This window comes from Carcharhinus amblyrhynchos, chromosome 4 (assembly GCF_965287045.1).
Source record: "Carcharhinus amblyrhynchos chromosome 4, sCarAmb.v2.hapA, whole genome shotgun sequence".
NCBI lineage: Eukaryota > Metazoa > Chordata > Chondrichthyes > Carcharhiniformes > Carcharhinidae > Carcharhinus > Carcharhinus amblyrhynchos.
Window position 1 is genome coordinate 28,542,674 of NC_137327.1, and position 15,255 is coordinate 28,557,928.

A 15,255-nucleotide genomic window follows, 5' to 3' on the forward strand; every position below is an offset into this window, starting at 1 on the left:
CCCGCCATTCAATAAGATCATGGCTGATCTGTCGTGGCTCAGTTCCACTTTCCCGCCCTCTCCCCATAACCCTTAATCCCTTCTCTTATCAAAAACCCATCAACCCGCTTCTTAAAAATATTTAGCGAGGCAGCCTCCACCACTTCAACGGGCAGAGAATTCCAGAGATTCACCACCCTTTGAGTGAAGAAGTTCCTCCTCAACTCCGTTCTGAACCGCCCCCCCTTTATCTTGAGGCTGTGCCCCCTAGTCCTACTGTCTTTTTTGAGCGGGAAGAGTCTTTCCACCTCTATCCTATCCATCCCATTCATCATCTTATACGTCTCAATGAGATCTCCCCTCATTCTTCTAAACTCTAACGAGTACAAGCCTAGTTTATTCAGCCTCTCCTCATAGCTCAACCCCCTCAACTCCGGTATCAGCCTAGTAAACCTCCTCTGCACTCCCTCCAAGGCCAAAATATCCTTGCGCAGGTGCGGTGCCCAAAACTGCACACAGTACTCCAGCTGCGGCCTCACCAATGCCCTATACAGCTGCAGCAAGACCTCCCTACTTTTATATTCAATCCCCCTCGCTATGAAGTTCTTATGACAATGGACAGAAGACGAGAAATTTCAAATTTGCTGATGATACCACTGTAGTGGGTCGGATCTCAAACAATGACGAGACAGAGCACAGGGAGGAGATAGAGAATCTGGTGAAATGGTGCAATGACAATAATCTCTCAATGTCAGTAAAATGAAGGAGGTAATCGGCGACTTCAGGAAATGTCGGGAGGACATGCCCTGTCTGCATCAAAAGTGATGAAATGGAGTTGATTGAGCACCTCGAAACATGAAGCTTTCAGATCACCAACAAAATGTCTTGGTCCCTCTATGCCAATGCTATAGTTGAAAAAACTCCACCAATGCCTCTACTTTCTCAGAAGGCTAAGGAAATTCGGCATGTCCACTACAACTCCCACCAATTTTTGCAGATGTACTATAGAAAGCATCCTTTCCAGATGCATCACAGCTTGGTATGGTTTCTGCTCTGACCAAGACTGCAAAAAAACTACAAAGGATTGTGAATGTAGCCCAGTCCATCACGCAAACCAGCCTCCTGTCCATTGACTCCATCTCCATTTCCCAATGTCTCAGGAAAACAGCCAGCATAATCAAGGACCTCACGCACCCCGGACACACACACTTCCACCTTCTTCTGACAGGAAAAAGATACAAAAGTCTGAAAACAGGCACAAACCGATTTGAGAACACCTTCACTGCTGCCATTAGACTTTTAAATGGTCCTACACATATTAAGCTGACTTTTCTCCTCACCCTATCTGTAACTGCAACAATGTGGGGCGAATTCTACTGTCCAGCCCACCGCGGGAATTGGAGTGGGCTAGGGATGGACCATGGAATGATCCACTGACCTGCAGTGGGATTTTCCAATTTCAGGGTGACCAAGGCCAAAAAGTCCCACCCTACATTCTGCACCCTATCCTTCTCACCTATGTAGTCTTTGCATGGTATATTTTGTCTGTATAGCTCATAAGAAGCAATACTTTTCACTGTATCCCAATATATGTGACAAATCAATTCAATTCCACGGAGACACAATTGGAAAACAAAAATGTGGAAGTCAAACTTTGTGGTTAATACGATTCAGTTAGTCCACATCTGGCAATTGAAGATTAGGTGGTGGGGGAAAAAAAAATTCCTGCTTGAGCACAGCTTCAAAATGTTGCAGGTCTATGAGAGGTAATAAAGAGGAAAAAATCATGTATTTCCCTTGCAGTGTTAGTTATAAAAGGTCCTGATTCAGTGGGAATAAAGAAATGAACAAATATCATAAATTTAATGTTGGGTGTTTGCTAAAAAAGGTATATTTGTAGCAGAGACTTTACAGATGGAAGAAAATAATTAATTTTTTTGAGCAAGCTTTCTGAAGTGGATAAATATTATATCAAGAAATAGGGGCAGGAGTAGACCATTCAGATCATTGAGCCAGCTGCAACATGTAGTTAGATAATGGTTGATCTGATTGTTGTCTTAACAGCAGTTTTTTGCCTATTTCCCATAACCCTTAACTCCCCTGTCAATTAACAACCTATCTAACTTAGGCTTAAGTATATTCAATGACCAACATCCCTTACTTTCTATGATGTGAATTGCAGATGATTGATCTGAGAAAAGAAATTCCTCTTCTGTCTTAAGTGAGAGACCTTATTTCTAAACTGTTTCCTAGATTCCCTATGAAAAGAAACATCCTGCCATCATCAATGCTGTCAGGCCCATCAAAATCTTGTTTATAAATAAGATCACCTCTCATTCTTAAACTCCAATGAGTATTGGCCCAATCTTTCCTCATAAGACAACTCCGAACCTTCTCTGAACTGCTATTGTTTTTTTTAAATATAGCTTACTTTCTTTAATGAAAGGAATTAGAGATTAATTATGTTTGAGTTAATTTGCACAGACTTAGAAAGAAGTCATAGACTGCAGGCTTTGTATCTGTGTATTAAATCCAGACAAGCCAGTCTGTGGGATGTAAGCCTCAGTGGCTACTTCATATTAAAATGGTGAGGGTTAGTTGAATCATCCCAGAGGCTTCTTAATTGTTTTGAAAATTGTAGGAGATATTTTCTTTTAATCCACAACTTTCAAACATGGAGGATGGGTGCCAGTTGTGCTGACAGGTGATTTGCTAGCCCTGAACAATGAAAAATTCAGAGGAACTGGTTTCCTGTGTGCTGAGAGCATGGAAAATAGTACATCCGTTGCTTTCTATCAACCAGCTAAGTTTGAGGGAAATAGCTTGGAGTGGTATGGGAAGACTTTATCAGAAAGCTGACCAGGAAAAAGCTATGATGTGGAAATGCTGGCGTTGGAGTGGGGTGTGCACAGTAAGAAGTCTCACAACACCAGGTTAAAGTCCAACGGGTTTATTGGTTCTGTTTGTGATGTGTTTGCGAACCCAACTCTCCACTCATCTGATGGAGTAGAACTCCAAAAGCTCGTACTACTAAATAAACCTGTTGGACTTCAACCTGGTGTTGTGAGACTTCTTATCAGGAAAAAGCAAAGACAATTTGCTAATTTTGAATTGTGCTTTTCTACTCCTCTTGTTGATGAGGACGGAGCTGTGGTTAGTTAAATCAACATGAAATTTGATTACGTTTATTACTGTCCACATTATTTTGTTGTACATAAAATACCTGAATAATTTATATCTGACTTCATCTGATTAAAGTCTTGCAGCTTGCCTTCAGGAAGATGGGAGAAGTATGTGTAAGGGCATGTGACAGATATCATTCATTTCAGATCTCTGTTTTTGCATTGCTGCATCATATACTTTACTCTCCAGTACAAAACTCTGGTGCGGCCGCACTTGGAGTATTGCGTATAGTTCTGGTCGCCGCATTTATAAGAAGAATATGGAGGCATTGGAAAGGGTGCAGAGGAGGTTTACCAGGATGTTGCCTGGTACGGTGGGAAGGCCTTATGAGGAAAGGCTGAGTTATTTTCGTTAGAGAGAAGAAGGTTAAGAGGTGACCTAATTGAGGCATACAAGATGATCAGAGGATGGATAGTGAGAGCCTTTTTCCTTGGATGGTGATGGCTAACACGAGGGGACATGGCTTTAAATTAAGGGGTGGTAATTATAGGACGGATGTCAGAGGTAGGTTCTTTACTCAGGGGGTAGTAAGGGCATGGAATGTTGTGCAGCAGTTGTGGACTCGCCAACTTTAAGGGCGTTCAAATGGTCAGCGGATAGGCATATGGATAACATTGGAATAGTTTAGGTTAGAGGGTCATTAGATTGGTTCCACTGGTCGGCGCAACATCGAGGACCGAAGGGCCTGTACTGCACTGTAATGTTCCGTGTTCTATGTATCAAATTATATAACATAAATAAGAATGAGTTAACTGTTCAAGACTGATAGGATTCAAGGGTTGGATATGGCATAGGGACATAGTTTGGACACTGTACATGTTGTATTTCTTTTGTAATTGGATCTTCTCAAAGATACTGCACAATTATGTAAAAAGAGTAATCCTTAAAATGTGAATTCATTGCAAATGGATGTACCACATGTGGTCTTGGAGCTTTGACAAATTTGTGAACCAGGTAATTTTTGCATTTATATAATTTGTGTGCTATTTGAATGTTGGAGGCTTTGAAATTTGGACAGGAGTACTTTTATCTCATTGGTGAATAAGTTGTCAAAATTCCAAGATATTTTAGTACAAACAACATGAGATACTTACAAAATATGGCAACATTAATTTAAACTTTATACCAGGCCTGTGAGGTTCCATGAGATGGACAGTTGTCCATGAAAGCGCAAAACATAAAACACTTTCACGACAATATATCTTGCACAAAGATGTTAAGCAAAACATTTTATTGTTAACTAGATTAATGTTGTAGTATTTTGTATACTTTATTTGTAGAGTGGTAAATTAGTTTGAAAGACATTGCCCTGTAGCAATAAGGCATATGAAGTCTGCAAGTGTGCTCAGAATTTGTGAATAGATGTATTAAAGTTTATGTTGGCCCTATTATCTCTTACAAAATATCTAGAAAAACAGCTAGAAACTAAGAGTGGCTGAGCAATTTAAGTTCTTGTATCTATTTTTGGGTGTTAAGTCAAAGTTGGGGAGATGAGTACTGGATCAACCCTGGAAGGTGGCAACTGTTGAATTCTAGGTGTGCAAGGTAACACTTGAAATAGAAATTGGATGCCCCGTAGATGTCAATTGAGTTCCTATGGCCAGTTGTAGGATTCCAATTGATTGGTCAGCAAATGGGAGAAGCATGCACCGTTCTTGCTTTTGGTTATTAAGGAGCCGAAACAGCAATCTGTATGGTCACGTTTCTGAACTTGTTGGTTGGGTTGATGATAGGAAAGAAAATGTCTCTTATGCTACATTGTTCTAAGGGGCTGGGTTGAATTATGGTAATAGTAAACAAAACTGGCAGCAAAAATGTAAAAATATGTACTAAACAGCAGGATGGGAATTTTAAGGACGGTAATAGTTAGGGGTGCAGTTGAGGGCTGAGGAGATGTTCAGAATTTAAGGATTGTTCCTTCCAGTAGCTTCAACTGGTTAAAATCTTGGAAACATGAATTGGGAACTGTAAATTATATAAGATATAACTTAAATGGTTTTGGTTACATTTAGTATTATTTTGTTGTGGGAATACATGATACAATAGAAAACAATCTAATTGCTGGAAGAACAACAAGTCTGTATGATATACAAGACTATTTCAGATACTGTACTTGAAGTGGGAATTGTCTATCGTTTGTATTTTGGGGAAAAGCTAAAGGTTTTTTTTTAATTGCTTCATAGCCTAGTTTCCCTATGTGTTTGTTCTATAAATATCCTCTTTTTTTCCTAGTTTTAATTGTTAAGGCTTTCGCTCCTAATAAAGTAACATTTTCACATTGATTTTAGGTACTAGTGCCATGCAAAGGCAGTTTGTCACGAGGGAGCCTTGCTGCTGCCCACTTTGAGTCTTATATCTTGCAGCCCGTGGATGATACAGCCAGTAGTAGTTACCGGACATTAAATGGAAAGGCAAGTGGTTCCTTTAATATGCTATGCTCCTTTTATCTGTCCTGTTATGTTTACCTTAAATATTTTCATCCTGAATGAGATTGCCTTTACCTCATATCTCATGTTTATTTTACTGAAGAATGATGGAAAAATAATCCTTGATCTGCAGTGTTGATTTAGACTAATGAAAATAAAATGTGGTGGCCAACAACAGCAATGTCTTATATTTGTTTACAAATCTTTTTGTGGCCTCACTCTCCATATTCATAATCTCTTTGAGCCCCACAACCCGCATATCTTTTTTCTCTAATTCTGGATAATTTTAGTTGTGCTACCATTGGTGGCCATGCCCTCAGTTACATGGGCTCCAAGCTCTGGAATACCTCTTGCACCTCTCTACCTCTCTGCCGTGCTTTCCTCTTTTAGAAATTCCTTAAAACCTTTTGCCAAGCTTTGGTGATCTGACCCTTATGTGGCTCAGGCTCCTTCTTTGTTTTAAAATGCCCCAGTGAAGTACCTTGGACAATTCATTATTGTTATCTGACTGTAAACTTCAACCTTTGCCCAGTTCTTTTCTTAGTGTGACAAACCAAAGGCCAGGATTTGACTCAATTCACTTAAATGAACTATTTCTCTTTATTCAGTACTTAATAAAACTCACATTAGTTGTAACACTTTAACTCATTTTGACCGTAAGCCTTTAGTTCTAAGCTTTCTTGACTGAAAACAGATACTACCCAGTTTGAGCAAATTGGTCAGGCCTCACTGTATAAGAAATACGGCAGGAAACTTCAGCGTCGGGCAAGTCTAACATAGTCCAAACATCTACCCTTATTTGGTCAACATGGGAAGTATTGGTCATATCTCCCAGGACAAGTCATGATTCACTGCAGCCTTTCTGATCTGCATCTGTGTTTAATTGTAACTTGACCAAAATTCCCAGCATGCTTGACTTCCATTGTCACTATTACCTTCACAATTAATATTGATGTTGCCCCCGGCTACGTTATGTTTAAGTCGCTATATCAATATAAACTGTTGTTGACATGGTAAATATACTCTGATGGATATTGTAGATAATTTGGGAAATTTTGATTCATTGTTTAAACATTTTTTTTTTCCCCTCACTGTAAATAATTTGCAATTCCAGGAAATAACCATCAGAGGAAACCTAGTTAGTTTGGGTGTTGGTTTTAGCTCACCATGTGCAATACGAATCCTTTTTGAAGAAACTTTCTACAATGAGAAAGAGGAAAGTTTCAGTATCTTGTGTATTGCCCGACCGTTGGAAAAGGGTTCCAGTCTGGGTAAGTGAATGAAAATCTGTATGCTTTCCTTGCCTATGTTAAGTTCATAAATGATGAGCATATCCTTGTGTATGCATAAGGTTGCCGTCACTTTCATTAAAAAGTGCTATTGGACAGCAAAGTTTTGCATAGGGATTGGCATCTAATAGTAGTTCATTTTGGTTATCCATATGTAATCCAAGTGAGAGGCTGGTATTTAATGATGTGTTGATTTCCTCCTTTTAATATTTATAATATTTATTCGATAATATATTTTAAACTTTATATCTTCTAATTTTATTTAACTCGGCTGGTATCTGTCATAGCCACAACTTAGCAGCCTTGGCACCCAAAGTACTCCTGCTAATCGCTACCCCTCCAACCCCACTCCCACTGCTACAAAGTGGTTAACTTTTAAAATAAAGCTTGAACTGGATATGAGAATGTTTTCAAATGTTATTCATAGGCAAGGTCATTAAACTGTCTTATTGTAACATTCCTTTACAACACCCACGTAGTTTGCTTTCTTGTCTGATCTCTTGCTCTTCCCTTCCTCTGTTGCCTTTTACACTGAATTTATCATCACTTCAACTATAAAAATGCAAAATTTCTACAAGCTAGCTTTTGCACTGTTCAACTGAATGAACCAAAGTAGTCTTCTGAATGACAACAGCCCTGAATATTTAAAGTTTGTTCTTTGCACCTAGTATTACAAAACCAAATGTAATGATTAAAAGAAGTGACATAACAGGGAAATGGCCTGGCTTTTCAAGGAGTTCTGACAGCCATGCTCATGCAACACAGGACAGAATAGGCCTCTTCAGCTGCCGTATTATTACAGAAATTCTAAAATTTGCATCTATCTGGCAATGTGGAAAATTCCCCAGCTGTGTCCTGTACACATTGCAACCCAGCCAATCGCCCCATCAGTCTGCTCTTGACCATCAGTAAAGTGATGGGAGGGCCATCAATAGTGCTATCAAGCAGCATTTGCTCAACAATAACTGCTCACTGATGCTTAGTTTGTATTCCACCTAGCTCATGACCTCATTACAGCCTTGTTTCAAACATAGACAAACGAGCTGACCTCCAGAGGTGAGGTGAGACTGACAGTCCTTGATATCAAGGTCACGTTTGACCGAATACACCGTCAGGCAACTGTTGCCAATCTGGACTAAATGGGAATTGAGGCGAAAACTCTCAGCTAGTTGGACTCATCCCTGGCACAAATGAAGATCAAAAGTATGGACGTTTGCTGATGGCATAACGTTCACTATTCACAGCTCCTCAGACACTGAATCAGTCCATATTCAAGTGTAACAAGACCTGGACAATATCCAGGTTTGGACAGATAAGTGACAAACAACATTCAGGTCACAAGTGCCAGGCAGTAATCATCTCAAACAAGAGACAATCTAACCATTTGCCTCTTGACACTCAATGACATTGCCGTAAATGAATCTGCAAGGAGTAAATCAATATGCAAAGAGTTACCGTTGACCATAAACTGAATTGGACCAGCCATATAAATACTCTGGCTACAAGAAGAGATCATGGCTAGGTATCCTGCGTCTCCTGTCTCGCCAAAACCTGTTCAGTCTGCAAAGCACAAGTCAGGAGTGTGATGGAATATTCTTCCCTTGCCTTGACGAGTACAGCTCCAACAATTATCAAGAGGCTTGACACCATCCAGGACAAAGCAACCCACGTGACTGGCATGCCTTCGACAAACAATATCTCCCTCCATCACCGACACACATTAGCCATCAGTTTACCAAATCTCCTTAGGCAGCACCTTCCAAACCCACAACTACTATCATCTGGAAGGACAAAGGCAGCAGATACCTGGGAACAACACCACCTGGAAGTTTCCCTCCAGGCCACTCACCATCCTGCCTTGGGAATATATCACTGTTCCTTCATGTTCCTCAGTCAGAATCTTGGAACTTTCTCTCTAACAGCACTGAGAGTGTACAGATACCACGTGAATTGCAGTGGTTCAAGAAGGCAGCTCACCAGCTGCCTTCATGGCAATTAGGAATGGGTAATGAATGCCAACCTAGCCAGTGAAGTACATATCCTTTGAATGAAAAAAAAACAAAGTTCAATGAGTGCATGATCCTTTGCATTGTTCAGTATGCTTGCTACATTTTACATTTGCTAAAATCTTTTTATTTTTAGATGAAATTCCAGCTCCTGTGGATTCCTATTGCTTGAAAAATTTTGAGGATGCTAAAGAATTCTTGGGTCGACAGTTATCCAAAGTTGATAAATACATTGAGGCTTTCCGAAACTCGTTTAAAGAGCTTGAAATGAAAAGTCTACGACATCATATAGTTAGTAACTGTTATTTTGTGTTCCGTTTTCTCTAGTGATATGGGTCAGGTTTATTTTGCAGTTTCACTATTAACGTTAATTTGAGAGGTGAAGGACATCTTTATTTCTCTTTCTTGTGCTAGTGTTGACTGTGAAGTTCATGGAAAATGTTACATCAATGTACATAATGTTTTAACAAGTTGAGGACTGATCAGAGAAAGAAACAAGGTGACAGTCTCTTGTCAGACATTTTTGTCAGCTATTGACCATTAGAAAATGTACACGTTCTAATAAGTGGCAGCTGGGACATTAGACATATGATTTAAATCATACATATTGATGCTTAGGACTTAAAATATGCATTTAATTCAATATTTGCACCAACATCTTGGTAACTTGTAAACTAGTGCTACCAAACTTGTACTTTTCTTTCTTCTTTAAAGTTTCCTGAGTTAAACTGAGGATGTATTAGTTTTCTAACTCTGTACCTTTTCGCTCTAACCTTGGAACTCCTTGGGAAATGTAACTGGTTGTTTCAAAATTGGCAGCAATAATTAGAAAAATAGTAACGGTTGTCTTCATAAAGAATTCATATTACTTGGATTGTGGAAGCAGTTCACAAGGATTTCATCCAAATCTTAGATTTGCCCATATTCAACAATGATTCATGTTGTTATTACTTATGATGTCAATCTAGTTTTTTTTCTGATAAGTTTATCCTATGGCTTGAGTCTGTCTGGTAAATTTAATGTTGGCTGTTTTCACTTGTTAAAATATTTGTTTTTTCTTTTGTATGATATCTTTCACTATGATTGTAACATAAAAATAGATTTTAAAATGATTCTACTTGTGATCTCCAGTTTTTGAAAACACATGCTTTTTAAATATAAAAATCCCAGCAAGGGTTTTGGTGTAAATAACCAACTAGTTATGTCAAATAAAGGATATTCAGGTTTCTGTGATATTACCACAGAGGTTATAGTAAATAAATGTAGCCCTTAGCAAGGAAATTGAATGTAGCAAAAATTTGACTGGTGTTTTGAAAATGCAGAATTCTTACTTGCCTGAATGCTGTACCAAACATTGGCGATAACCTGCAAGGTGCTTAATGTATGAATCAACTGGGCTGCAGCCGGCTTTCCTTCCACAAGCATGTAAATCACGGTTTTCTGTTAATGTTTGAGCTGGAAGTTGGAAGACGTATGGAGCACTACATAAATAGAGTGGTATTATGAGTAGTAATCTAATTTGGTAGATTCAATTAAACAACCCATATATACTCAACACCAAGTGAACTTTTTACTTTAAAGCAGCTAACATCAAATGCACTTCGACTATAAGCTTAACATAATGGATTTCCTTTATTTTTAACAAAACAGGATGAAGTAAATGCACTCTATACGAAATGCCTTCAATACCTACTAAGAGACTCACGATTGGTAAGTTCTTTTTGTTCTGCCTCCTCACTATGTTTAGAAAGTTAGAAAAATGCATGTGTTTTAAACTGTTCATTGATAACTGACTAACATTTTCTTTTGTGTAATGTCTTTTATCTTTAGAAAATCTTGATCAAGCAGGAGATGCAAATGGCATTGTTGAAACAAGCTGTTGAAGTATGTAAACAAGTTCTTAATTCATCTTTAGAATCACTTCTCGTAGCCTGAATTTTTCATCCCTCAGGCGCGTACTCGGTGGGTGCAAAATGTACTTCGGCTGCTGTCGACCCCAGATCATGATTTCATGCTGGCTGGTCAGTTAATGGGCAGCTAACATTGGGAATGTGCTGGGAAAGGCTGAATGCTACAGGGAAGGTGGGAAGAGGGTGGGCATAGAGAAAAGGGAGGATGCAGGCTGGTGCTTCTAATGAGCCCCCTTGGATTGTGTGCGTGGGGTGAGGGGAGGTGGGGAAATAGCTGCTGCGCAACTGTCTCAAGGAGAAAAATGTGATGGAAAACTATGTACAGAGTGTCTAGGCGGCACATTCAAATACAAACCTCAGTCCTTAAACACCTCCTTTATTTTTATTTCAGCCTGGACATTTCATCCTGTTCTGGATCGGGGTCAAAATGTAAAGGCTGTCTGGCTAATTGGCCCATTTGACAGCCAGAAAAAAAAGATGGGCCAATTGTGAACAGTTGGTCCCTTGGACTAAGTTCCCTGCTTGACTGTTTTTGGGCATGTTTCTAACTCGTGTGCGCCCGCTAACTGAAATATCGCACAAGTACATGGTGACATCAGGACGCGTGCCTGATGTCTTTCCATGCAATTTCATGCACTTCTGTGTCAGTACCTGCCCTTCTGAGCATCTTAGAATTTTGGCCCATAATTTAGTAATGTTCAGTAGAATGCTGGGACTGTTATGTGTTTATAATTAATCCTGCAGATGTATGTACTTCATGGTATCCATGATCAAATATTCAAGAGTGTAGGATCAATAGAAGCCAGTCAGGTATGATTTACTTTTTATCTTATCTTTTTGACACTATTGCAGTTTTATTTGCAGTATAACTAGATAAAGTTGATACACTTTACTTGGATCCAATCTTTTAAAGCTTGTGTTGTTCTCGTGTGATAAAATTTCATAGCTTTCAATAGATACTTAAGATGAAGGTGCATTGAAATTTTAAATCTTGAGCAATATTTTGATAAATAAATGTTAGCATTCTGAACAATGGACTACAATTAATGCTATCACTCCTTACATGTTTTTGCTGTCTGTTTATTTGAAGGATGCTGCTTTTAATAAAACAACCCGAAGTTTGCAAGACCTTCAATTAAAAGATTTAGGAATCAAGTCACAATTCAGGTAAGATATTCGTAGCTTTAAGTGCCCACTAGAAATAGGTAAAATCCTAATTTTTGTGAACTTTTTTGTGCACAAATCCATTAAGGATGCTCCAAGTTTTGTGTTACGTTCAAGTTAGCTTTGTTATTGGCTTTCCTTGAATATTAAACTCGGCACACGTGTGCTTTCTGCTTTGAAATAGAAACTATTTAATAATTGTAAATGTTTTCAGTAACAAAAATGTCTTTGCTTTTCAAAAAGGTTTAGTTGTCCTTTTAAAGCTAGTGAATATCCCCTCTTCGTACCAGTTGAATAGGTGTTCTGCAAAGTGGGCTTTGGCAGATGTGGTTCTGATGAGAGATCATCATCAGTCTGAAATATTAACTGCCAGAGATGCTGTCAGATCTGCTGACTATTTCAGCATTTTCTGTTTCTAATTTGGCAGATATGAGCCTTGTATTGCTACTTTATCCTAAATAAGTTTGTTGTAATTTTAATAGATGTAAACATAGCAGTGTGGTGAATGGAAGCTCTAATTTAATAATGGAATACCAGTTTATCTCCATAGCTCTCCAGTAGTGAGTTTTTTCATTGCTGACATGTTGCATTGAGGTGCTGTCAGTCTCCAAAGCCTTCAACAGATTTTTACCAGTAGCATTGGCAGGGATAGTCTTTGTGGCACAAGGCAATCACAGGAAGGACAAAAGGATGAATTCTGAAGTAACCAATAGAATTTTTTTCCATTGACCGAGGTATAGTTAATAATCGCTTTACAAATATTTCTACTTGCATCAAAGGAATAATGGATGTGAATGTGGATAAGCTGCATTTTACAGCTTTTACAAATAAAGGCTAAAAGAGTAACTAGGGAGAGAGTAGGGCCTCTTATGGTCATCTAAGTGCGGATCCACAAGAAATGGGTGAGATCCTAAATGTATATGTCTCATCAGTATTTACTATTGAGAAAAGCATGGATGTTAGGGAACTTGGGGAAATAGTGATGTCTAAAGAAGTGTACATATTGCAGAGAAGGAGGTGCTAGAAGTCTTAAAGCGCATCAAGGTAGATACGTGCCTAGGACCTGATGAACTGTACTCCAGGACATTGTGGGAGGCTGGGGAGGAAATTGCGAGTCCCCTAGCAGAGATATTTGAATCATCGATAGTCACACGTGAGGTGCCTAAAGATTGGAAGATGGCAAATGTTGTGCTTTTATTTAAAAAGGGTTGCAGGGGAAAGCCTGGGAGCTATGGGCCGGTGAGCCTCACATCTGTGATGGATAAGTTGTTGGAAGGTATTTTGAGAGACGGGATCTACAAGCATTTAGAGATGCAAGGACTAATTAGGGACAGTCAGCATGGCTTTGAGAGTGGAAAATCATGTCTCACAAATTTGATTGAGTTTTTTGAAAGGGTAACCAAGATGAGGGCAGTACAGCTGATGTTGTCTACATGGACTTTAGCAAGAACTTTGACAAGGTACCGCATGGTAGGTTGTTGCTTAAGGTTAAATCTCTCGGGATCCAGGATAAGGTAGCCAAATGGAAATAAAATTGGCTTGAAGACAGAGGTTGGTTGTAGAGGGTTGTTTTTCAAATTGGAGGCCTGTGACCAGCAGTTGCCTTAGGGATCAGTGCTGGGCCCACTGTTATTTGTCATTTATATTAATGATTTGGATGAGAATATAGGAGGCATGGTTAGTAAGTTTGCAGATGACACCAAGATTGGTGGCGTAGGGGCAAGTAAAGAAGGTTATCTCGGCTTGCAATGAGATCTTGATCATTTGGGCCAGTGAATTGGGCTGACGAATGGCAGGTGGAGTTTAATTTAGATAAGTGCGAGATGATGCATTTTGGTAATTTGAACTAGGGCAGGACTTACTCAGTTAATAGGGCATTGGGGAAAGTTACAGAACAAAGAGATGTAGGGGTACAGGTTCATAGCTCTTGAAAGTGGAGTCACAGGTGGACAGAGTGGTGAAGAAGGCATTCAGCATGCTTGGTTTCATTGGTCAGAACATTGAATACAGGATTTGGGACGTCTTGTTGAAATTGTTTAAGACATTGGGAAGGCCAAACTTGGAATACTGTGTACAGTTCTGATCACCCTATTATAGAAAGGATATTACTAAACTAGAAAAAGTGCAGAAGAGTTTTACTAGGATGTTACCAGGACTTGATGGTTTGAATTATAAGGAGAGACTGGATAGACTGGGACTTCTTTCTTTAGTGTCCAGAGGGACAATTTTTTTACACAGTAGTGAGCAAGCTGCTAGAGGTAGTAGACGAGGTGGATTCAATTTTGTCTTTTAAAATTGTTTAGACAGTTACATGGGTACAATGGGTATAGAGGGATATGGGCCAAATGCAGACGATTGGGACCAGCCTAGGGGTTTAAAAATAAAAGGGCAGCATGGACAAGTTGGGCCAAAGGCCTGTTTCCATACTGTAAACCTCTATGACTAAAATATTAACCCTATTGGAAGACATTTGTAACCAAACTGAGTACTGATTTTAATTCCATGCAAGATTGTGATTCTGCAAATTTCTACCTTTTATGTAACATTGTGGACACTTTTGAGCCTACATTAGCCTGCAATGAGTGAATGTGTGCCCTTTAAAAGGGAAGGTGAATATTACCGGAGCAGGCAGGTGTGGGTGCTCATTTGTTGGAAGGAATATGCAGAGCATGTATGCATGGCCAAAACAGTTGATCTGCCATTGTACTCGGTTTCCTGGAACTATGTAATACTGTCGCTCCCTCTTCCTTGTCTCCTATCCTGTACCCCCAGATACATCGGAAGGTGACCTGACTTATGCAGTGACTCTGCGAGGTGAAAATTCCGAGCAGGACGGGTTATAAACGTTACTGTGATAGGAGCTGGAGTGTTTTTTTTCCATGCCACCTGATTTACTTAAGGGTTTCATAGCTGCTATGAAGAGCTCTAAATAAATCAGTGTAAAAGCAGGAAACAACTGAAGTCTGATACTTTTAAAAATACTGTTGAATCATAGACGGTATTGTCATTCCTGTGAATTTTTGACCTAATAAAATTGTGATAATATAAACAGTGTTCTAAGCTGATGATTGTTTAATATTTCAGTATTAATATCCCTCGTGCCAAGCGGGAATTAAGTCAGCTGAACAGGTGTACTAGCCCGCAGCTTAAACTGATCTGCTTACGAAATGTGGTACATGCAGTCATGCAGTCACCAAGCCAACGAGGTCAGTATTTTAAAAATGTTTGGGGTAAAAAGCATTGTTCATGCTTTGCTTTATATTATTTCTCACCCACATGTTTGGATAATCTATCATAG

The 15,255-nt window shown here is 39.2% G+C and overlaps 1 protein-coding gene across 2 annotated transcripts in view; it reads left to right on the top strand.

The window, feature by feature from the left end:
* ankrd27 (ankyrin repeat domain 27 (VPS9 domain)) overlaps window positions 1-15,255 on the top strand; it is a 101,603-nt gene that overhangs the window by 21,278 nt on the left and 65,070 nt on the right. For both annotated transcript variants that reach the window (XM_080186915.1, XM_080186914.1), the window contains exons 3-10: window positions 5,451-5,573; window positions 6,703-6,859; window positions 9,020-9,174; window positions 10,534-10,593; window positions 10,714-10,767; window positions 11,538-11,603; window positions 11,884-11,960; window positions 15,042-15,163. In XM_080186915.1, coding sequence (XP_080043041.1) covers window positions 5,451-5,573; window positions 6,703-6,859; window positions 9,020-9,174; window positions 10,534-10,593; window positions 10,714-10,767; window positions 11,538-11,603; window positions 11,884-11,960; window positions 15,042-15,163 — 814 coding nt within the window. The remainder of the gene's footprint in view (window positions 1-5,450; window positions 5,574-6,702; window positions 6,860-9,019; window positions 9,175-10,533; window positions 10,594-10,713; window positions 10,768-11,537; window positions 11,604-11,883; window positions 11,961-15,041; window positions 15,164-15,255) is intronic.